The following is a 22,905-nucleotide window of genomic DNA, read 5'->3' as shown; positions in this document are numbered from 1 at the left end:
GAATTACGAGGCAGAGGATGGAGAGCAGGTGAGGTCAGGTACCATTTGCTTCCCACTCTTCCTCACCTCTCCAAATCCTTCCTTTGCACTGTGCTTTCCAGGCTCTGCCTGTTTACAGACACTTAATTCACACCCAGTGGTTTCCCAGTCAGTTGAAGGGAATAGCAAAATCTCTCCCTCCACATCACAGTACCCTGCATTGCCCAGTTCAGCCAAGGACTCATTGTCCTGGGAATCAAGGGCCTGGCTGTACTTTTAGTACAGCCAATGCCTGCACTTCTTCTTCAGCTCTTGTTCTGGTGTAGGAACTGCCAAGGCTTTCCTTGGAGGCTGCTACTTTGGTGGCTATATCCCAGGATATTTCCTTGGACACCAGTTCTTTAGCTGTTGTTTCCTTGTCATTTACTTGCCCTTATTTCCTTGGATAATACCTCCTTGCAGGCAATATTCTTGGCTTTTTCCTTACTACTGTTTCCTTGACTATTTCCTTGAATTTCCTTCACAGTTATTTCCTTGCCTTTATTTCCTCAGATGTTGTTTCCTTGCTGTCATTCCAGATGGAAGAAGCCTAAGGAAATGCTGCTACCCAAAGACAAGGTGCTCCTGCCTGGGCCCTGCCCTGCATCCAGCACCCCAAGATCTGGACTCCATGACTCCATGACCACTCTCTGCAGAGGAGGATGCTGCTGGTGGGTGCCATGCTTAGGACACCCCAAAGTCCCCCTGGGGACTGGGACAGGGAGGATCCAGGAAGCCCCAGGTGTCCCAAGCAATCACTGCAGCCCAGCCTCTGGAGCCACAGCCTTCCCGGGGCCACGACATTGTGCAGGCACCCTGCACACGTGACAGGGTCCAGATGTGTCCAAATGTCTGTCCATGTGTGTCCACATGGATGGATGTCCATGCGTCCAGCTACGTCCAGGTGTGTGTCCTGGTGTGTGTCCATGTGTTCCAGTTGTGTCCAGGTGTGTGTCCAGCTGTGTCCAGGTGTGTATCCAGGTGTGTGTCCATGTGTCCAGCTGTGTCCAGGTGTGTATTCAGGTGTGTGTCCATGTGTCCAGCTGTGTCCAGGTGTGCATTCAGGTGTGTGTCCATGTGTCCAGCTATGTCCAGGTGTGTGTCCAGCTGTGTGTCCATGTGTCCAGCTGTGTCCAGGTGTGTATTCAGGTGTGTGTCCATGTGTCCAGCTGTGTGTCCGTGTGTCCAGCTGTGTGTCCGGGCTCCCGCACGCGGTAGTGCCCGCGGGGCGTGGCCTGGAGCTATAGATGCCGCCCCCGCGTAATGACGTCACGATGGGCGGGCGTTCGCCCTTCCGGCACTTCCGGGTTTCCCGGCCGGAGCCGGTGAGCGGTGGGGGAGGGCCCGGGGGCACCGGGGGCGGTGGGGCCTGACAGGAGGTGCGGGCTGAGCGCGGTCTGTGGGGTGCGGTGCTGGCAAGGGGTGCCCGGGGATGAGGGCCGTGGAGTGCGGGGCGCTGGGGATGCAGAGTGACGGGGTCTGTGGAGCGGTGCAGGGTGCTGGGCGCCCCTGGGGCGCGGGGCGCTGGCGTGGGCCGCGGTGCGGGCCGTGGGGTCTGGCAGGGGGTGCAGGGTGTTACAAGCGAGCGCTGTTCCCCCAGCTCCGCACGGCTGGTCAGGCCCTGATCCCTCCCCAGCCGCCCGGATGCCCCCTCAGCCGCCCGTACCAGGCCCCGCACGCCTGGGCTGCGCTGCGCAGCCAGCAGCCTCGGCTTCTCGTTCCTTCTCTCCGTGTCCCCCATGGGGGGACAGCGGGTCAGATGTGCCTTTCCAAGGGGCCCCACTGGGGGTTGGTGTCTGGTCCTCAATTCCCCCCCACAAGCGCTGACACCCCAGATCTCTCGGCCCGTTCCTCCCACTAGCCAGAGATCCCAGCACCTGTTGGATCCTTACAGCTTTCCCTGATTTATCATGTGTTGCATCCTCAATATATCACGTTTTCTCACATCAAATGAGCAGTTGCAAACAAGATCTGCTTAATTCTCGTCTAAAACGCAGAGATTAAAAGGCCCTTTCCTCTCTGCCTTCCTCACAGCGACCACCGTCCCCTGCTGGGGGATGCGAGCTGCCCACCCAGCCGGATGGCACCAGGAACATCCACAGGGAAACTCCAGCGCTGGCAATCCAAAGCAACACAAAAACTGGGAATAGAAACCTGGGAACATCTTGCCTCAACACGCTGGGGCTTTCACAACCTGCTTGGCCCGTGCATGGTGGCTCCAGTGGCTGCAGTACCACGGAAAACCAACCGCAGCTCTCCCTGTGGCTCTGGCAAATTGTAGCCTGGTGCAGGAGCAGGTGTTAGGCTGAAGGAAATTCCCAGTTTGGAGTGTTGGGGAAGCACAGTCTCACCGCCCAGGCTGGGAGCTCGGTGGCTGCTCTTCCTCCCCCGGCTGCTCCTGGGCCGAAGCTGGACAGGTGCATTGGAGGTGACACTTCTCCAGCCACCACCAGGTTTGTCAGCTGTGATAAATAGGGACGAGGGTGGCGTGATGGTCCCATTACTCACTCCGTGCCTGTGTTCCTGCTGTGGGAATCACAGCACTGCTCCATCACTCTGGGCACAGGGAAGGAGCCAAAGCCAGACCATGAGGGTCCTGCTGGGGCTCTGTCATGTCCCAGGCCTTGTTGAGCTGTTCCCAGGAGTTTTATCCTCCAACCAGCCAATGCCCATGCCATGCCACTGGCTTTCCTGCTCCTGGGCTGTCTCTGGGCCCAGCTTGCGCTCAGCTCTGGGTGGAAAGCAGGAGCTGTGTTGGAGGAGAGGGCTGTCCCCACAGCAGCCCTTGGATCCACTGGCCATCAGAGCCCCCGTGTCCCCAGGGCAGAGGGTGACTGGCACAGTACTCGTGCTTGGAAAATGACTGGCTCTGTGTCCAGGTTTGAGTCACCCTCACGCTGCCGTCGTGGGCTGTTGTTTTCCATCCCAGAGCACAGGCAGTGACCTGCTGTTTATTTATAACTTGCAGAGCGTCGCTTCTTGGGAGACCGAGGAGCCAAGCTCTGGGACAGAGGCTCTGCTCTGCTGGTATGAACCTTGATTCCAGCTGTTCCCAAAGAATCTGGCTGGTTTGCAGCAGTTTGGGAAATCAGCAGCTCTGCCCTTGCACCATGACTCTTCTCCTGGGTAGGTCAGACTCTGTGCCTGGGGTTGTTCCTCACCTGTTTGCTTTTCCCTGTTTCACCCAGGAGTCCCCGGGGTGGTGACTGCTGGGAAACCTGGGTTTTCTCTGCTGTAGCTGTGCTTGTCTCTGTGTTTGCACATCCATTCCATCTCTTCCAAGATCACAAGGAACAGCCGTGGCCTTTCCAGGATCTGCCTGGAAGTGCTCCAGAGCCCTCTAGGTCTTTCTAGACCCAGTGCCCTGTTCCAATTCCCCTGTGTTTCACCTAAGATTTTGTTTGGTGAAATCCTCCTCAGAGCTGCTTCCTTGCACTTGTTATTCAGGAAAATGCTGTCCCACAGAAGTGGTGCCATGTGGATTCGTGGTGCTGGAATAAACTGGTTGGACTGGTCATGGTGGGAGTGGAGAGTCCCATGGTGAAGGTGGTGGGTTGTCCTCCTCAGCTCTCGCCTCCTGCAGGCTCTCATCTCCTCATGGAAGAGGTGATGCTGGCAAAGGAGAGTATTTTGGGGGTATATCTCTCACTTTGTAAAACTTAGACAAGGTCTTTGTAAAACTTAGATTAAGTCTTTGAAAAACCTCTGCTGTCACCCCTTTCCCTGTGACCAGCTCAGGACTCCGGGGTGGTCCTGGAGCTGGAACACCTGTGCTGCCTCCCTGGGTGTGAGAAATGCCCCCCTGTGCCCCTCCTCAAGTCTCCCACCCTCGGGTCTCACCCTCAGATCTCCCTCGCGTCTCTCACCCTGGAGTCTTCTCCCACACCTGGGTCTCCTCTCACTCTTGGATTTCCCACCCTTGACTCTCCCATCCTTGGGTCTCCCACCTTCATTGTCCGGGTAGGATGTGCCTCTTGTCGTCAGGGTGTAGCAGGAGGTGGTGGGGAAAGGGGCAGAGGTTGTCCAGCCCTGAGGAGCTGGAGGTTCCCAGATGGAAGGCAGAGATGGGGGTGGCTCCCTGCGGTCCTTGTCAACCACTGCTGCCACTTCAGGGGCCCCTCACTTCCCCAACCCCCCAGCAGCCCCTGAGCCAGTGGTTAACTTTCCTGTGCTCCCCCATTTCTGTGTTGCAACACAAGGAGAGGAAATCTTATGACAAGCCACAGCAAAACCAGTTTTGTTTTCTCTGAAATCGTCTGTGAACCCTGGAAACATTGAGGATCTGTCCTGGGTTTGACCCCAAGGAGTTCTTGTCCTACTGCTCTCAGCAGGGCCAGCTGCTGTGGTACTGCACAGGATGCTCTGGGTCTGGGGTGTTGACAGGTCTGGGATGTCTGAATTTGGGATGCTCCAGACTTGAGCTACTCTGGGTTTAGGCCACTGCAGATTTGGGCCACTCTGGATTTAAACTGCTCCTGATTTGGACACTGCTGCCTTTGGGACTGGCTGTGGTCATGGAGGAGCTGCTCAGCAGACCATGGTTCTGCCCAGGCCTGGCAGGAGAGGGGCAGGTTGATGCTGTCAGCTCTGCTCTGAGAAAGCTCTGGGGATTTTGTGTTGGCTTGGAAATAAAATCTGACACATCAATGCCATTCCAAGCCTGTTGTCTGCCAGAGGCAGATCCAACCCTGTGGCCAACAGCTGGGCTCTCCTTCTCAATTTGGATGGCAAGTGATTCCAGCTTAAGGGAATAGTTTGATAGGACACGGTGAAATGGTGTCACACTGACAGAGGAGAGGATTAGATGGGATACTGGGAAGGAATTCCTCCCTGTGTGGGTGGGGAGGCCCTGGTACAGGGTGTCCAGAGAAGCTGTGGCTGCCTCTGGATACCTGGAAGTGTCCAAGGCCAGGTTGGACGGGGCTTGCAGCAGCCTGGGACAGTGGAAGGTGTCCCTGCCGTGGCAGGGGGTGGGACTTGCTGGTCCTTAAGGTCTCTTCCAGCCCAAACCATTCTAGGATTCTATAAATAAATTCCTTCTCCAGCCTCTCATATCGTTAGGAAGCTGTGAGCAGTCACAGGTGCTGGAGCAGCTCTCGGACCCCTCTTCATGCCAGGCCCAGCTGTGTTTGCAGAGGGACCCAGCTGTGCCATGGGTGTCATCCTGACACCATGTGTTCTGCTCAGAGGCTTCAGGCACAGCTGTATTTCACAGATGACCCCGAGGGAGGAGCAGGGCAGGAAGCCAAGAGTCAGAAGTCAAAAGTCCCTTGTTGTCCCTGCAGTGGCAGGTGACCTGGCCAGGCTGCCCAGACTGTTCAGATCAGGTCTTTGCAGGGTTTTCCATAACAGGAGGGCACTGGTTTTTTCTCTGTCTCCCACCAAAGCAGCAGAGCAGCCCTGGCACCCCCCAGCATGGGGAGATGCTGGAGTTCATCTGCCTCATGGAGAACCTGAAGCCTTCCAGTACTTAGAGGGGCTTTTAGAAAATGTGGAGAGGGACTTTACATGGGCAGGCAGTGACAGGACAAGGGAGAATGGGTTTAAACTAGAAATGGAGATTCAGACTGGATATTGGCAAGGAAGTCCTCCTGTGAGGGTGGAGAGGCCCTGGCACAGGATGCCCAGAGCATCTGTGGCTGCTTCTGGATCCCTGGGAGTGTCCAAGACCAGGCTGGATGGGGCTTGGAGCAACCTGGGACAGTGGAAGGTGTCCCTGCCCATGGCAGGGGGTGAAACTGAGTGGTCTTTAAGGTCCTTTCCAACCCAAACCATCCTGGCATTCCATGATTCTTTCCCATCTCCCCAGATAGCTCTGTGCTGATAGGGTCTGTCCCAGCTGGGTTTGGAGCAGTATGACTCCTCTGGCATGTGACAGAGAGCTGAACTGCTGTCACCTTTCCCCAGGCTCTGCTGGGGGGTGGCACCCCTTGTCCAGGCCACCTAATGCCACTCCCACTTGGATTTTGGGTGCCTTTTCCAGGTTTAGGCATTCCAGGTGACACAGGGACAAGGGGAGCAGTCCCTGGCCGTGCCTGTGGCACTGCTGGCCAGACCTGCCTGAGGGCCCCTCACAGGGGTTCATTACTCTCTCCTGGTCTCTTGGCCATGCTCTATTGTGCCTGAAACTCTCCTGGTCCCTGGGAAGCATCCCCAGGCATTGTCCCTGGAATCACAGTACCTTTCCATGTCAGTCACTCCCAGCTCAGATCCCGCAGTGTCCTGGCCATGAGCACCTGCAGAATGCCTCAGGGCAGGAACCATCCCTTGTGGGTGGCACCAGGAGCCCTTGCCCTGGCAGATGAGTGGGGTGGAACCCCTGGGTGCTCAGCCATGCCCTCCTTGTCCCACAGGTGACATGTGAAGGCAGCGTGGGGAGCGGCAGCAGCAGAGATGCATTCCAGCCACCCTGAGGACCCCAAGGAAGCCATCCAGGTGAGCCAGAGCCCTCAGTGCTCTCCAGACAGCTCCCAGTGCAACTCCAGGCACTGCTGGGGAGAGGTAGGACTTGTGGGTACTGCCATCTGAGATTAGGATGAATCCAAAGTCCAACATCAACAGTTAAACCCAAGTATTTTATTCCTCCCATGGATGAATCCATGTGTGACTGATAAAATCATCTGCACTCTTTATTCTTCTCAGCCCTCAGTGCTCCTTCCATGGACCAGCAGACCTGGGAGGCAGCTGAAAAAGCTGGAAAACAGCACCCTAAATAAGGGACACACTCCCCTGGCTGTTGTCCTTGAGCTACAGCTGCTGGGAATCTTATTTAGATGCTGAAAAAAATATCCCAGGCTGGAAATTTAATATGGGTTTGTACAGCCAACCCAGGCTGGAGTCAAAATCTGCAGAGCCCTGCTCAGGGAACATTCAGCATTTGCTGGGAATGCTGCATGGTGCTGAAACATGGATTGTTTGGTTGGAATTTGAGGAGGAATTTGTGGTGTTTTCTAAGTGCTTGCTGGGAAACACAACCTTGATTTCAAATATGATTGGTCAAGATATCCAAGCTCAGTTGCTTTAGGGAAAATCTTCTCCACTGGCATGAAATTGTTAAATTCACCAAACCTGCTGCTTTTGACTGGTGGAAGAGGAAGTAAAGCTGCTGGAAGGCAAAATTCCCACATCCCAGAACCCACTGAGTCTCTCTGAGGGCAGCACTGAACCCTGATGTCCTTCCAAACCCCACTGTTTTGGGGCCTGTCCCCTGAGTGTTTACCCAGCACAGCCAGTGAGGTCGATGGCTTTGATTTCTGCTGGCGGGCCCCGTGTCACATGTCACATGCTGCTTGGGCTGACCTGCACGAGTTCAGGGGATCCATTCCCTCCTCTGAGTTTCTCCTTTCTAACCCACACTTACTCCTCGTGTTTCCCCCCAGAGAGCGCCTGGAAAGAACCAATTCCTTTTTCCCCATCCCCTTAAGCCATTTCTTGTCTGCAGAGGAAGCACCACACATTCTAAAGGCAAACCCAGTTCTGAAACATCAGCTAAAATTGCATATATTATTATTTTTTTTAACAAAATAAGCTAGATGACAGGAGTGTTAGTCCCCAGCTTGACCGGTTCAGCCGCTCCAAAGAGTGAGGATGAGGCAGGAGTCACGTGGTGCTTCACTGTGGATAAGCCTCACTGTTTTTGAGCTCTTTTACATTAAATCCTTCCTGATATTTTCACTTTTATAATCTAAACCTGCACCTCCTGTCTTGCAGCTGATCAAGAAGCAACTGGTGAATGCCATCAAGGCTCTGCAGAAGCAGTACGTGAGTTCGGACGCCGTGGTCACCAGCGATGACGGCAATGCCAACACGCTCTGCAGTGCCCTGGAAGCTGTGTTTGTGCACGGGCTGAAGGCAAAGCACATCAAGGCAGAGAGTGGGGGGAAAGGGAAGAAATCAGGGGGTCGGGGCCCCCTTCCCCAGCCAGTCTTTTGGGGCCTGCTGAAGAGCATCACGCATCGGTGAGTGGCTCTTGCTGCTGGCAGGGATTCACGTGCTCAGGTTTGTCCCTTCTTTTGGTGCTGTCAGATTCAGGGAATGAGGAGGATGACTCGATGGACAAATATGTCTCTACCCCATCTGTGTGCTCAGTCCCCTCAGCTGCAGGGAAGCACGCTCTCATGGGGCTTTGGGGTCCCTGCCCAGGACCCTCGGAGATGGAAGTAGCAGTGAAGCCCCTGCAGTGCCATGAGGGGCTGAGTCCCCACATCCCTGCTCAGGGTGTGCTGGGGGTGAGCTGATGTCCCCAAAAAGTTGAGGATTGAAATTGAAGGCACACCCCTTTCTTATTTATTTCTGAGTGCCAGGCTGGATTTCTGGGCCCAGTGGAACCCCAGTGACCACACTGGTCTCCAGCAACGGCTGCTTGTGAACAGTACAGGGATCTGGGCTCTCTCCTGGCCTGGATCTGCTGGAACTGGTTGGCCCTGTTTCCCCATGTCCCAGCCAGCCTTTAAGGAGGTCTCTCCTGAGTGATCACTGTTTACTGGGGTTTTCTAAGCCACTCCCTAAGTCAAGTTCACACACAGTAAATAACAGCCCACACACAAATTGTTCTGAAAGCCTCATCCAGCTCCATCACTGACTCCTGAATTATGAAAGAGCAGATTAAAATAACTCTTTCACATGCTATGGGGGATATTTTTGTGCCCTTTGAAGGTTTTTTCTTCTGTCTTGAGAGACAGATTAGAAAAGAAGTCTTACAAAACCTTTGCTCTGGTTTTTGAGGTGTGTGATGAGCTGGGAGCAGGGAGGATCAGGGAGCATGGTGTCGCTGTTGGATTTTAGGGAAGAAGAGCTGAATCCAGGAGTCTGGGATTACTTGAGCTCAACCCCAGCCAGGTTGGTTTTTTGGGGCTGCCAAAACACTTTTCACTGTGTTTTGACTGCTTTTAAGTTTGAAGTGAGAATTTAGACACATGGTTGTCACCAAGAAGGATCCAGCCAGCACAAACCCCACAAATACACAAGGACAGCAGGAATTCTCTGCATCATTCAGTGCAAGCAATGGGTGGGAGATGCCTCCAGTGAGAGAGAGGATGGTCGGCCAGAGGCATCACAGGGCTGCCTGGGGTCCTTACCAGCATTTAGTTTGGGCCATTCAGGAGCCATCTCCCTCCATGGAAAACCACACTTTCCATGAAGGAGAGAGATTTTCCACAGCCGGTTTTATCCCAACTCCTGAACTCCCTGTAGCAGAGCAGGTTGGGCAGTGTCTGATGAAGGCCCTCCTGCACCCCACTATGGACCAAAACAGAGCCACTCACTCCCGTTCTGTTCTTTTTCCCCCTTTCCCAGGAATATTGTCTCGGAGCTGGAACAGCTGATGTTTATCAACACGGACGTGGGGCGCTGCCGGGCCTGGCTGCGGCTGGCGCTCAACGATGGCCTCATGGAGTGTTACCTGAAGCTGCTGCTGCAGGACCGGGCCCGGCTGCACGACTACTACCAAGCCCCAGCTGTGCTCCTGGATGCTGAGGAGTGCGAGTTTCTCCTCTGCTACTTGCAGGGTTTATCGTCCTTAACCTTCGAGCTCTCCTATAAGTCAGCAGTTCTGAACGAGTGGACCATCACCCCGCTGTCCCTGTCGGGTCTGTGTCCCGTGTCTGAGCTGCTGGAGCCCCTCACATCCTCTGAGCCCCGCAGGAAAGCATCGCTGGGCTCCATCTCCCAGTCCTCGGGGTCGGATGAGATCGAGATCCAAGCCCCTGTCCTGCCCATCGGCAAAGCCAGCAGCAAGATCAAGCTGACGTCATCCTCGCTGAGCCTGAACACCACGAGCTCGTCCCAGCTCTCGTCCAGCCTGGGCTCCGACAGCCTCCCTCCAGCGCCGTGCGCCCGCAGCCCCGAGCGCGGCGAGGAGCCACTGTCCTGCGACTCCGACCTGGGCACGGCCACCGCCGAGGAGCTGGACAGGTCCCTGCAGGAGTGAGTTTCTCCCCACATCTCCTCTCCAAAGGGATTTTTGACCCTCTCTAGGCTCTTGTTATTTTCTCTTTACAGGCAGGAAATCTTTCTCCCTGTTTGCCTTTAACAAGCTCTTTTTCCCTTCTGGAAGGAGCTTTTGTTCTTTGCACGAACTGCTCCACACGGCTTGTTGAGACCCTGCTGCCACTGCAGATGAGCTCATAGCCTCTGAAGTGTGTGTGTGTCCTCTTTACCAGGGCAGAAACGTCAGAAAAATGCTGCTCTCTGGTTTCAGGAATTGACATCACATCTTCCTGGTGTACACTGGGGGATGCTCCAGGGCTTTCCACAGGGGGAAAGAAATGAGTTTGGTCATAGGGAAGGGTTATAATTTGCAACTTCGGCAAATCATTCAGAGAGAGAGGCTGTTGGTTTGTCATCCCTGTGATTTATCCCTGCCAAGCATCCAGCACAAAGATTTCCAGGGTTATATAAGCTCTGAGTAATCTGTAAATATTTTGCCTGTCACCTTTAGAGTGTGACTCTGAGGGAGCTAAGCCTCAGGGTGATGCCTCTTCCCAGTCTTCAGGAAAGAGTTGGAGCTGCAGACTGTGCTTCCCCATCTATAAGAGCAACATTCCCTACTTACAGGATTTTGCATCTTCCAGTGATCCTGGAAGAACCTGCCTTGATTAGATTAAACTCGTGATGGAGATGCTCCTTTGAGTTTTAATCTTGGGCTGGTTTAATTCTGGGGCTGGCAGTGGAGTGGGACCACGGGAACAGCCAATCCTCTGGCCAGGCTCCACTGTTAATTGCTCATTAATGAAAACAGTTGGAATTTGGCATATGATCCAAGGCTGGATTCATGTCCAGGAGCTGTACATGGGGCTGGGGCTGTGGGGAGCACCCAGTGCTGTCCCTCCATCCACCAACTTAAACCCCATTCATGGGTGTAATTGGAAAATGCTCCCTTCACAGGCAGAGTCCTGCTCCATGCCATGGGGCTGGCGCTGCTCTGTGGGGCACAAATCTCACATTTCTCTGTTGGCATCACTGGGTTTTTCCAGCTGCACCGTGCTGCCATCCCACAGAGGCCAGCAGTGACAACTGAACCTTTTTTACATGGTTACAACTTGAAATAATGGGGCGGGGGTTTTGGTTATTGAGCTGCCTTCAAACCGATCACTTTTTCATTTCAAGGGTTTTGTCCGAGTTCAGCAAGGCCAGGCCAAGCCCAGACGCCCCGGAGGGACGGCTGCTCCCCAGCGTGCTGGGCTGCTCCCCCCAGCCACCCCCAGGCCCCCCGGCATCACCTGCCCGCCCAGCACCGTCCCACGGAGCACAGCAGGAGCCTCCCCCCAGCAGGGACATCTCTGCTGGGACAGGAGCCCCCGCGCCCTCCGGCCATGGGGACGGAGATGCCGGCAGCACCTCCAGAGCTCCGGCCCCTTGGCACGGCCCGGTCAGAGCAAACAGCAGTGGCAGCGAGGGGAGCCAGGCTGTCCGCAGCCCCACGGCCCAGCACCTGCTCTCTCCCCTGCTGGCGTGTCCGGTATGTGCTACAGCTCCCTCCCTTCCCATCTCCTTGGGTTTGTATCCTGTGGTAAAGGGAAATAAATCTGGGGACAGCTCCAGTAGGCACTGCTTTTCTAGGATCAGGGAATCCCAGAATGGCTTGGGTTGGAAGGGACTTAAATTCATCCAGTTCCACCCCCTGCCATGGGCAGAGACATCTTCTGCTAGACCAGGTTGCTCCAAGCCCCATCCAACCTGGCCTTGGACACTTTCATAGATAGATTTCTCCAAACTCCCATTCTCCATGCTGCTCCCGCTTGGTTATCAGTGATGATTCCCACTCCATGGAGCTGTGGCTATGCAGCTGCCTCAGGAGAAACTGGATCAAAGTCTGTGTTCCCTGGTGAAAAAGGCACCAAAGCTTTTGAAACCCTGCCTGGCCTGTCAGTCATTCCTCTCCAGGAGCAGCTGCTGCAGGAAGTTTTGGGTTTGTTAGGGATATCTGGAGAGGCGTGAGCTCTTGCACAAATCTGACTGTGGGCTGTGTGCAAGCAATAAAACAGCCCCAGAGTCAAGTTTCTCATGGGGACTTTTCTTCATTTATGGTCCACATAAGAGAAGGGAAAAGGGTTGACTGGACAGGAAACAAACTGGTTTCCCTGTGGGGAAATCCTCCTGCAGCACATCTGTTCCCAGAGTGGGATGGTATTCCCGGGTGTTGGTCTTGAGCAGCGGCGGATTTCCCCTGCTGCCACCGGGAGCTGATCTACATCCACTGGCCTCTGCTTTTAGGAAACTCTTTGAACAGCCCTGTCCTCTGTCTAATTTGTTACTGACTGTTCCATCCTGGTTCCCATTGTTTCCATGCTGGTTCCCATCCTTTCCATGCTGGTGAGGGTAGGATGTACCTCACACCCCCCAGACTATTTCTCCTTTTGCTCTCTGCTCCTCTCGGTTCCCTCCCGCTTATCCCATTTCCGCTGCTTCCTCGTGGCCCAGAGCCAGTTTGACCTAATCTATGTATAACATACTGTGTCAACAGGAAATTCCCCCTGCTCTCCATGACTCATGGAGCAACCTGCATTCCTTCCCCAGGAGTAATCCAGGAGTTGCCACCCGTGATCCTCCCCGAAGGGTGGTGACAGCTCTTCTGCTGTCACTTCATTTGTTATTCAAAATAAAAGGCTCTTGGGAGGCTGCAGAGCAGAGTTGAAAGGACATTCCTGTTGGGATGCAGCCCAGGAACAGTCTAGGAATGCTGATTCCCTTGTGCCAGGGCCCTGAGCTGGGTTGTTTTTTCCTCCTGGTATTTGCTCAAGGACCTTTTCCCAGAACCTTGCTCCTTTCAGGAGGAATGTCTTCACTGAAAGGGTGGCCAGGCATTGGAAGGAGGGTGCCCAGGGGAGTGGTGGAGTCCCCATCCCTGGAGGTGTCCAGGGAATGCCTGGACATAGCACCCAGTGCCCTGGTCTGGCTGCCACGGTGGTGATTGGGCACAGGTGGGACTCGAAGGGCTTTTCTCCCTTAATGATTCTGGGATTCATGTAGCCAGAAAAAGCTCCTGGAGAAGCTACAGCCACATTTTTTTCAGCTCATGGATCTCATCATCCCCTTCTGGCACATGCAGACAGAGGCTGCTTCTGCTTTCCCTGTCTTATTTTTCCCCTGCACAGCCCAGGCCCCTGTAGCATCCTTTTGTGAGCAGTAGGTCTCTATTTCACCCTGAACATCTCTGTGCCTCTCCCCATCTCTGTTCTTCCTGGTGCTGCTGCTCCAGCTTGTGCCCTTCCATGGCAGGGCTGGAATTTCACCCCCATCAGTGAAACTCCATGGACCTGTGCTCACTGCAGGGAATGTGCTCTCCTTCCACAGTGATTTTAGAGGGAGAGAACAGATGGATTTTGGACTTCATTATCCCACCAGAATACAATCCTAGTATTTTCCAACTGTTGACAAAGTTCCATGGATCATTCTCTGATTGGAGGGAGCAGGGGAGCCATGCACCTGGGAATGGCCAGCAGAAAATCTGACAGTCATGGAATGGTTTGGGGAGGAAGGGACCTTAAAACTCATCTCATTCGCAACCTCCTGCCATGAGCAGGGACACCTTCCATTAAATCCACACATCAGTGCCTGGGATTTGGGCTGCGCAGGAGCAGCCCCTGAGGAGGGGTTGCTGTGGATGCACGTGTTTGAGGGGCACAGGGTGTTTGATGAGCTTAATAATTCATAATATTTTCTTTTTTAACAGAAGAGCTGGATCTCAGAGGATGATTTCTACAGACCTTCCCCGGGAGAGAGCAGCAGGAGCACGGCTGACACCAACGGCTTCAGGCCAGAGGGGGACAGCGAGGGGCCAGCCCCAGGGCTCATCAGTGCTCTGGACTTGGAGAGGCTCTCAGTGCCATCCTCGGACACTGGGAAACCCAAAATGTCCCCGGAGCGGGAGCAGAAGGGCTTCAGCGTGGTGCACCGCAGACAGATGGGTACGTGCCACCTCCTGCTGCCCTCGTGCTTGAGGGCTGCTCCAGGTGGGGATGGGCTGTCTGGGGAGAGCCTGGTGGGAGCTGATGGCAGCACTGGGAGCTGCAGAAGGCAGTGGAGCAGCTTCCCAAGGCACTGCTGAGCCGAGGGAAGCTCTGGTGGGAAGCATTTTAGTGGGAGAGAGTCTGTCCACCCTGTGGAACACCTTTCCTTTATCCCACTTGTTCCCAGCCTCAAAACCCAAATGCAGGGGACAGAAACCCAAATGCAGGTGGACAGCGATGGAGACAAAGGTCCCGTCAGCTCCTGCCCCAGCCCACCACGTACCGGCACTGGCTGCCACCCCTGCCACGCCTCTGGGTGCTTGCTTTGAGCCCCTCTTGGCTTTTCTCTCCCCACTAGCTTCCCCTCTTTCATTCAAACGGAGCCATCTCTTTCCCCAGGTCTTTCCAACCCTTTCCGCGGGCTGCTGAAGCTGGGCAGCCTGGAACGGCGAGGAGCCATGGGGATTTGGAAGGAGTTTTCCTGCGAGCTGTCCCCACTGGAGCTGCGGCTCTTCCTGGACCACGAGGAGCGGATCTGCGTGGAGACCTACTCCCTGCTGCGCTGCGAGTCCCTGGCGCTGACCCACTCGGACGGCCGCTTCGAGCTGGTTTTCCTGGGGAAAAAGCTCTTCCTCCGAGCCCCTTCCCAGGACGAGGCCGAGGACTGGCTGGACAGGATCCGCGAGGCACTGCGCAAGTGCCGGCCGCAGCTGGAGGAGGAGGACTGGGAGACTCTGGAGTATTCCGAGGATGGAGGCGAAGCCCAGCCCGTCCAGGGCGATTCCAGTGCTCTCCAGTACAGTGATGTGCCTGGGAACAGCTTGGACTGGACTCCAGCTCCAGAAGCAGAGCTGGATGCGATCAAAGAGGCTGTTCTGTACATGGACGTGGACAAAACCTGGGTCCCGTTTATTTTTTCCCTGTCTCTAGAAACTCTAAAGTGCTTTAAAATCAGAAACAATGACAAAATTTTAAGCAACAGTTACGGCATTGAGACCATCCAGGACATCCTTCCAGACACCAGCCTGGGGGGACCCTCCTTCTTCAAGGTGATCACCTCCAAGGCTGTGCTGAAGCTGCAGGCTGAGAACGCAGAGGAGGCGGCCTCGTGGCGGGAGCTGGTCCGAGAGGTGCTCATGTCCTATCTGGAGAGTAACGAGGAGGCGCTGACCCTGGGGGGCAGCTTGGATGGGCACTCCCAGGTGGTCCTGAAGAACATCGTGAAGGAAAATGGCTTCTTGTTGCAGTACCTGGTGGCCATCCCCATGGAGAAGGGCCTGGATTCGCAGAGCTTCATCTGTGCAGGTACAGAACCATGGAATGGTTGGAAGGACCCTAAAGCCCACTTAGTGCCACTCCCTGCCATGGACAGGGACACCTTCCACTGTCCCAGGGTGCTCCAAACTCCATCCAAGCTGGTCTTGGGCACCCCCAGGGATGGGGCAGCTGCAGCTTCTCTGTTTTCCCAGGAATCCCAGCAGCACAAGACCTCCTTGGTGGGGCTTCATGTCCCAGTCAGGGGCACCTTTTGTGTCCTGTGATCAGAGGGTAAGCCCCCCCATGCTGAGTCCCCATCCCACCCCAGCCCAGTCCAACTGGGATATTACTGGGCTTCCATTTAAGATGCTTTTGGTACAGACAGTGGGAAACTGGGGTTGAAGCAACCTTAGGTAGATCAGGAAGCTTAGGACTCTCTTCCCGGGCATTTTGAGGCCCCAGCCTGTGGGGAAAGTGCAATCTGGAGCAGTTTTTCCAGTAAGGCAGCACGGGAGCGGGGATTGCCATGGGTGTGACGGGCTGATTTTGCAAAACAATCATTTACCTTTCCCCTGATGCCTCTCGGCACACGGGGAGATTCTGGTGGCACCTTCACTGACCTCCACAGGAGCTGTAATTTGCTCTTTACTTTGCTAAGTTAATTAAATTTCAGATTTCTCTCCTGCTTCAATTATATTTCTTGTACCTTCCAGCAGGTTGGGATTTTTCTTTTCATCTGTCTCCTTTTTTTATAATTTTTTTTTCTGGTCTATTGGTTTCTGCCTTCCCTTCCAGGCTCTGTCCTGCATCTTCCACCTCCCCACAGCTGGAAGCCACAAGGCAAAAAGACAAATTCCCAGTTTTTCTGTGTAGGTTTTTGTTAGGGATCTGCCTGCCCTGCTTTCACCCCCCTCCCAGCCTGACACCCAATGTGTTCCCTTCCATCTCAGAATAATGAGCAATAAGGTTTTTCTTATGAATTCAGGAAGCAACACATGATCTCCATGAATATTTTGGAGGGATGAGCTCCAGCTATTCCAGAGTGCAATGGATGGGGGTAGGGAAGCCAAGATGGGTTCCCTACTGCTATAATAAAGGTGGGTTTGGGTTAATCCATCCTGATCTCATCCCTTGCAAATGAGGTTTTGGTACCCTGTGACATTACCAGAAAAGAAAAGGGCTGAGTGAAGGTAAAATAGTGCAAAGCTACTGGTGGAGGTGATGGGACAGCAAGTGGGATTTAGGTTCTTCCCTAAACCACTGGGATATTGCCAGAATTCACTTTTCCTAAAAAAAAAGCCCCAAACAATTGAACCACTTGATGGATAAAAGTGGGTTCACAGATAGTTCAGCCTCCTTTTTATGAAGAAAAAGTGTAGCAGGAGCTGTTGAACCATCATAGGCTTAAATCCGTGAGGAGGGGGCTGGAGGCCTCACACTGAACATCCTACAGGTGCTTTAGGTGGTCTCCACCCTTTCCCAAAACTTTATTGCTCAATGCCATGCTGCCAAAAGTTTCTCCCCCATCCGGCAGTGGTGGGCAGAGGCTGTGGGCAGCAGTTCCCTCTCACCCCGTGCTCCCGCAGGCTGCTCCCGGCAGATCGGCTTCTCCTTCGCCAGGCCCAAGCTCTGCGCCTTCTCCGGGCTCTACTACTGCGACAGCTGCCACCGGGACGAGGAGACCGTGATCCCCTCCCGCCTCATCCACAACTGGGACCTGACCAAACGGGGGGTGAGTCCTGTGCTGCCTCCACGCTGGGAGCAGGGAAACACTCCAGCATCTGCTTCCTGAGAGTCCATCTGGGCATTCCCTGGGCGGGGAGTGCCCGGTCCAAACCTCCCTCTGAGCTCTGGGGCTGCTCCATCGTCTGTGCCCACCTGTCCCCTCTCTCTGTGCCCCAGGTGTGCAAGCAGGCCCTGAAGTTCCTCACGCAGATCCGAAACCAGCCGCTGATCGACCTGAGGCTGGTCAACGAGAGCCTCTACGAGCACGTGGAGAGGATGGGGCGGATCCTGCGCAGCCGGGAGCAGCTGAAGCTCCTGGGGGATTATCTCATCATGTGCCGCAGCGGCGCCCTGAAGGAGCTCAGCAAGCGGTGAGGTCCCTCCCGGGGTGACATTCCCCTCTCTTGGCACCCCAGTGGCCTCCTGGTTCCCCTCCTCACTCAACATGGGAGCAGGGAGCGGTGCTGCCAAGGCTCAGGCTGGTTTTTCCCTCCATATCATCTGCTCTAAGGAGTTATCCATCTGTTGTCTGGGTCAGCACAATGAGCTGTGGCTCAGGAAACACCTTCCTGGCCGAGAAGCTTCTGGCTGGACAGGAAACACCTGGCAAAATAGATGAGATATTTATTTTCTTTTTCCCCCCCTTTGAAATGCTTTCACATGATTTCCAGTGGCAGAATTTGGGATGTGAAAATGGGCTCTGCAGTGATTCACTTTAAAAGGCTGCTTCATCCAGGTTGCTCCTTGCTCCAAAGCTCTTGGAGATGTGGTGGAGACCATCTACCCCCTTCCTCTCTGTGCTTCTTTGCAGGCTTGATCACAGGCATTACCTCCTGGAGTGTCCCCACAAATACAGCGTGGCTGATCTGAGGCAGGTGAGAGCTGTGTATGGTCACAGAATGGTTTGGGTTGGAAGGAACCTTAAAGACCACCCATACTCACCCTCTGCCATCCAGTTCCACCTCCCACTAAACCAGATTGCTCATAGCCCCCTGGCCCAGTTATTGGGGTTTTCCAGGTGCAAACACCCCAGTGTTTGTGCAGATGCCACGTGCTGCTCCTTCAGCAAGAGGTTCCCAGCAGTTGGGTTTTTCAGCGAAACCCCAGCTGGGAGCCCCATCCTGGCAGGTTGTGGGTGCTGCTCTCAGCAGTCCAGGGTCCCATTGCACCTCAGGCTTGTGGGCTGGGGGTTGTTTTGGAGGACAGCCCTGCCTTCAGGGGCAGCCCAAAGAATGGGTGTGACGCAGCAAACCCCGCCGGGGCCGGGCTTCAGGAGCGCTGACCCCTGTGTCCCCCAGATCGCTGACGGCACCTTCGAGACCTTCCTGCAGTCGCTGCTGCAGTTCGCATCCCACCACGTCTACAGCTGCGACCTGTGCACCCAGCGCGGCTTCATCTGCCAGATCTGCAACAGCAGCGACATCATCTTCCCCTTCGAGTTCGACACTACCACCAGGTGAGTGAGCCACTTCTGCCCCATCCCACTGCAGCCAGGACGCCCAAGGGCACAGCCTGCCTTATGCCAGGAGCCCCAACCAGCCCCTGAGTTCTGTTCACAGACCCCACTTCCATTGCACGTGGGGAACTGGAAATGGCTCTGAGGTGGCTGTGCATCCTCATGATGCCTGCAACCTTGTGGGAGTTGCATCCTCGTGGTGCCCGTGTCCTTGTGGGAGCCACATCCTCGTGGTGCCCGTGTCCTTGTGGGAGCCACATCCTCGTGGTACCCGTGTCCTCGTGGGAGCCACATCCTCGTGGTGCCCGTGTCCTCGTGGGAGCCACATCCTCGTGGTGCCCGTGTCCTCGTGGGAGCCACATCCTCGTGGTGCCCATGTCCTCGTGGGAGCCACATCCTCTGGTGCCCATGTCCTCGTGGGAGCCACATCCTCGTGGTGCCCGTGTCCTCGTGGGAGCCACATCCTCTGGTGCCCGTGTCCTCGTGGGAGCCATGTCCTTGCGCTTCCCACATCCTTGAGGACTCATCCTCACAGTGCCCACATCTTTGTGCCCGTGTCCTCATGGAGCCCATCAGCTCCAGGATGCTCCAAACCAAATCCAGGCTGTTTGGGGCAGGAGCACACCATCCTCACAGAGCCAAGATGTCACCAAGAGAGGTGGCTTTGCAGACTGAAGATGCAGAGCCACCAGCACCTTGCTGTCAGCCTGGAAAGGCCCTGCTGGGTACTGGGTGCCAGGGCAGCCAAGGGGCTGGAGGGAGGAGGAGGAAGGTTCTGCATGTCCCTGTCTTGCTCACCTGGCCAGTGCCTCTCCAACTCAGGGTCGGTCTGATCCCTTGTAGGGGCTGCAGGAGGGAAGGGGAAGCAGCAGTGGGACTGTCCTACATCCCTCTACAGCCAGGGAAGGAAGGACGGACACATGGACACAGATTTCATAGAATGCTAGAATGGTTTGGGTTGGAGGGACCTTAAAGCCCATCCAGTGCTATGGGCAGGAACACCTTCCAAGTCCTGTCCAAGCTGGCCTCGGACACTTCCAGGGCAGCCACAGCTGCTCTGGGAGCAGAGGTAGATGGGGGGCAGCACTGTGGGATGTGCTGGGAGAGGCTGAGGATGTTCCCAGCAGGAGAGGGGTGATACTGGCTCTCACTGGGGTTTTCCCCTGCCCACAGAGCTTCCATTCCTCACAGGCAGAGGGACCTGTCCTGCAGTGGGGTCAGCTGTGGGTCAGGGTGCAGCAGGACTGAAGTTGGAATCAGGATGGGGATGGTGCTAGAGGGGAGCTCTTATCCCCACCACCATCAGGGTTTGCTGAAGAAGTCAAACCCTTCCAGCCCAGGAGCCTGCTCCACTGTAGGTGGAGAGATCCACATATCCCTGGTTATGCCATAGAATCATGGAACCATTCAGGCTAGAAAAGCCCTTTAAGACCAGAGTCCAGTTCCCCCAGCACTGCCAAGGCTGCCACTGACCCATGTCCTCAGGTGCCACATCCACAGGGCTTTTAAATCCCTGCAGGGATGGTAACTCCACCACTTGCCTGGGCAGCCTCTGACAGAGTTGGACAGCTGTTTCAGTGAAGAAATTTTCCATAATATTCAACCTAAACCTCCCCTGAGGCAACTTGAGGCAGTTTCCTCTTGTGCTGTCTTAGCCTATTTGGCATTGAGCACAATCCTGGCAGAGAGATTTCACAGGCTCATGGGCTGCGTGGTTTCACTTTGCCTGGCAATCCCTAAAAGTGAGCAGCAACACCCAGAACCTGCAGAAAACACCACGGATACCGGGATCCGTGGGTGCTCCATGTGTTCCAGGGCTACGAGTATTTCCGTGGAGGAGGAGCAACGCTGCTCGCTCCCCTCCCTGCCACAGGGACAGCACTGAGCTCATTATCGAGGACAACAACATCCCCAGGGGACCAATTTTCCCTGGAAAAAGAGTAGCCGGGCTCTGGAAAATGCTGGCACACAGGGCTGAGCTGGCTGGCGGCCGGCCGGAGGTCTCGTGTCCCGTGGAGCCGAGCTCTGAAGTTTGTTGACGTCTTTCTTTCTCACCCTGACGGAGGAGGTTGTGCAGCAGGAAAGCGGCTCAGCCGACATCCTTGCGGAGCTGAACGCGGCTTCCTGCCCCTCTGCCCGCCCCGGGCCACCGGGTCACACCGGCACTCGCTGCAGGATGTGTCTGCAACGCCTCAAACAATGGCCCCGCCAGCACAGGACCCTCTCCTGCTCCGGCAGCTCAGGGGGAGCCAGAGGCAGGAGATGCCGATTCTCACTCTGAACCACACCGGGTAAAACCCGGCTTCCCAAATCCCCTCACGCATGGGGAGCAGCCGCTCCAGCCTGTCCATGCACAAGCCTTTCCCTGTCCCGAGTCCCTCAGGGTTTGCAGTTCCTCTCCAGAGCAGGATTTCGCCCCAGCTGAGATGCTGTGGTCCTTTTCCTGGCACTGCCGGGTGTTCTCTGCCTCTGTCCCACGCATCTTTTGGGGAATTAAGGTGTTTCATGCTGTTCACACATGGATTGTACACCAGGTATTTGCACAGTGAAGATAAATCTGGCTGCCCCGCTGGCATGTGGCTGAGCCACATTTTACTGCCACTGAGGAGTGGGGGATCACAACCCAAAAACTGACCTCAGCCCTTGTAGCGGGGACGTTTCTGCTAGTAACTGAGCAGTGAAACCCCTGTCTGAGCTGGGGTCCTTCATAGGGTGTCACATTCCTGCTGCTGCTGAGCCAGATCAGGGAGCTCTGACACCTCCACGGAGCCACCTGCTCAAGGGCAGCTCCCTCCTGGCTACCTGTCCCTTCCCTGCAGCTCCACTGTCCCCACAGTCTCCCTGCCACATGCAGCTTTTGCTGTCAGGGTGGGGGTCTCCACCCCAGCCATGGCAAGCAGAGGGTCCCCAACAGCAATGCTGTCACAGGGGTTGGTGATGAGGGATCAGTGTCAGGGGTTGGTGTCACAAGATTGGTGTCAAGGGATCAGTGAAACAAGGGTGGATGTTTGGAGTTCGGTGTCACAGGGTTCGTTTTGCAGGGGGTGTTGTCACACCCTCGAACTGCACTCGGTGCTGGGAGAGCAGGGCACAAACCTCAGCTCAAACCTCACTCCCATCTCTCTCACACACTGGCAGCGCCCACCATGCTCCTTCCGGCCCAGCTGCTGCACTCAGAGCTGCTGGGGTGGATGAGAAGGTGCTGGGGTGGATGTTCCACTCGAGCAGCCGCTGCTCCTGCGCTCAAGGCTCCTTGAGCCGGGGCTGGGGCTCTGCTCAGCGAATGTTCAAAACACACCAGGACAGGGAAGTGTCCCGTGGTTCAGTGGGGGAAGTTTAGTCTTTGTTCTGACATTACCAACACAGTGGGTTTCATTTTTTCCTTCTTTTCCCAGGTGCAGTGAATGCAAAACCGTCTTCCACCGGGACTGCCACGCCCTCGTCCCGGCGTGCCCGCGCTGCGAGCGGCGGCAGCGGTACCAGCGGCGGCTGGAGGCCAGCGCAGAGCCCAGCCTGTAGCCTGGCACTTACCTCGACACTGCCCTCACAACAGGGATGGCAGGAGGGACAGAGCAGAGCCCCCTGCCTGAGAGCCCAGCCTGCACCTGGCCCTGCCCTGGGGACAGGGGCAATGTTGGGTGGGTGCTCCTGCCCTGTGGAGGGACCTTCTGCCCACCCAGGGCTAAAGAAAGGGGCTGGAAAAATCCATCCCCCCTCACACTAACCGGGTGCTGTTCCCTGTCACCCTCTTGGTGCCAATATCCCCTTGCAGTGGAACCCAGCAGCTCTTCAGGGTGTCATCCCAGAATTCCAATCAAGGGTGTGGAGAACTGACGTTGATCAAAGCTCTAGTTTTTTAGGATACTGAAAACTGGTATTTTTTTACGTGGGGGTTTTGCACAACTGGGCTGCTCTGGGTCGTAGACCCACGCAGGGAGGGAACTGAGTGACACTTGTGCCTTTAGGGACCTGCATGTCCATGGGGACCATGGGTGCCCTGAGCATCTTCCGCTCAGACAGCCCAGCCAGGGCCGTGGCCTCTGGGAAGAGCCGGGGAGAGCTGGGCCGCTCCTCCCAGCCTGCTGCTGCTGTTCCTCGGGAGAAATTTTATTTTCCTTTAACCCCTTCCCGCACAAAGATAATTAAAGTCTATTTAACAACAAGTGAAGCAATTTCTGAGTTTACTTCTCTGCAGTGGGACATCATCACAGTTTGAACCTGACACGGTGTCTGTGGGAAGAGGATTGGGAATGGCAACGCTACCTGTCCCTGGTCCTCGGCCCTCCATCCTCCCTGCCCATCCCCCATCCTTCTTGCCCATCTTCCAGGGTTTCACTTGGGCAAGTGGTTGGGGGTCCCTTCCCCATTTTCCCTGCCCCATTTTCCTCCTGGCTGCTCCCCACTGGTGTCAGCTTCTCCCATTGTTGCTTTCCTCACCACTCATGTACTTGGAGGATTTGGCATGTGCCCACCAACACAGCAGAACTCCCTGGGGTACGT

The 22,905-nt window shown here is 55.4% G+C and overlaps 1 protein-coding gene across 4 annotated transcripts; it reads left to right on the top strand.

The window, feature by feature from the left end:
- Nucleotides 1–1,305: 1,305 nt before the first annotated feature.
- PLEKHM1 (pleckstrin homology and RUN domain containing M1) lies at nt 1,306–22,573 on the top strand. 4 transcript variants are annotated; one of them, XM_054000280.1, is made up of 14 exons: nt 1,306–1,343; nt 2,053–2,471; nt 2,987–3,144; nt 6,372–6,453; nt 7,729–7,976; nt 9,313–9,942; nt 11,125–11,476; nt 13,694–13,925; nt 14,367–15,272; nt 16,811–16,956; nt 17,127–17,320; nt 17,761–17,824; nt 18,248–18,405; nt 21,801–22,573. In XM_054000280.1, the coding sequence occupies exons 4-14, from the start codon at nt 6,412–6,414 to the stop codon at nt 21,922–21,924; spliced, it is 3,096 nt and encodes a 1,031-aa protein (XP_053856255.1). In that variant the 5' UTR covers nt 1,306–1,343; nt 2,053–2,471; nt 2,987–3,144; nt 6,372–6,411; the 3' UTR covers nt 21,925–22,573. The 4 variants fall into 4 exon arrangements, with proteins under 4 accessions (XP_053856255.1, XP_053856252.1, XP_053856254.1 ...); XM_054000277.1 differs by having other exon boundaries at nt 13,691–13,925; XM_054000278.1 differs by lacking the exon at nt 1,306–1,343 and adding an exon at nt 1,378–1,397 and having other exon boundaries at nt 13,691–13,925.
- Nucleotides 22,574–22,905: the final 332 nt, after the last annotated feature.

Source organism: Vidua macroura, chromosome 27, assembly GCF_024509145.1.
Source record: "Vidua macroura isolate BioBank_ID:100142 chromosome 27, ASM2450914v1, whole genome shotgun sequence".
Classification (NCBI taxonomy): domain Eukaryota; kingdom Metazoa; phylum Chordata; class Aves; order Passeriformes; family Viduidae; genus Vidua; species Vidua macroura.
Note: the sequence above shows the minus strand (reverse complement) of the source record. Positions and strands in the feature narration are given on the sequence as shown.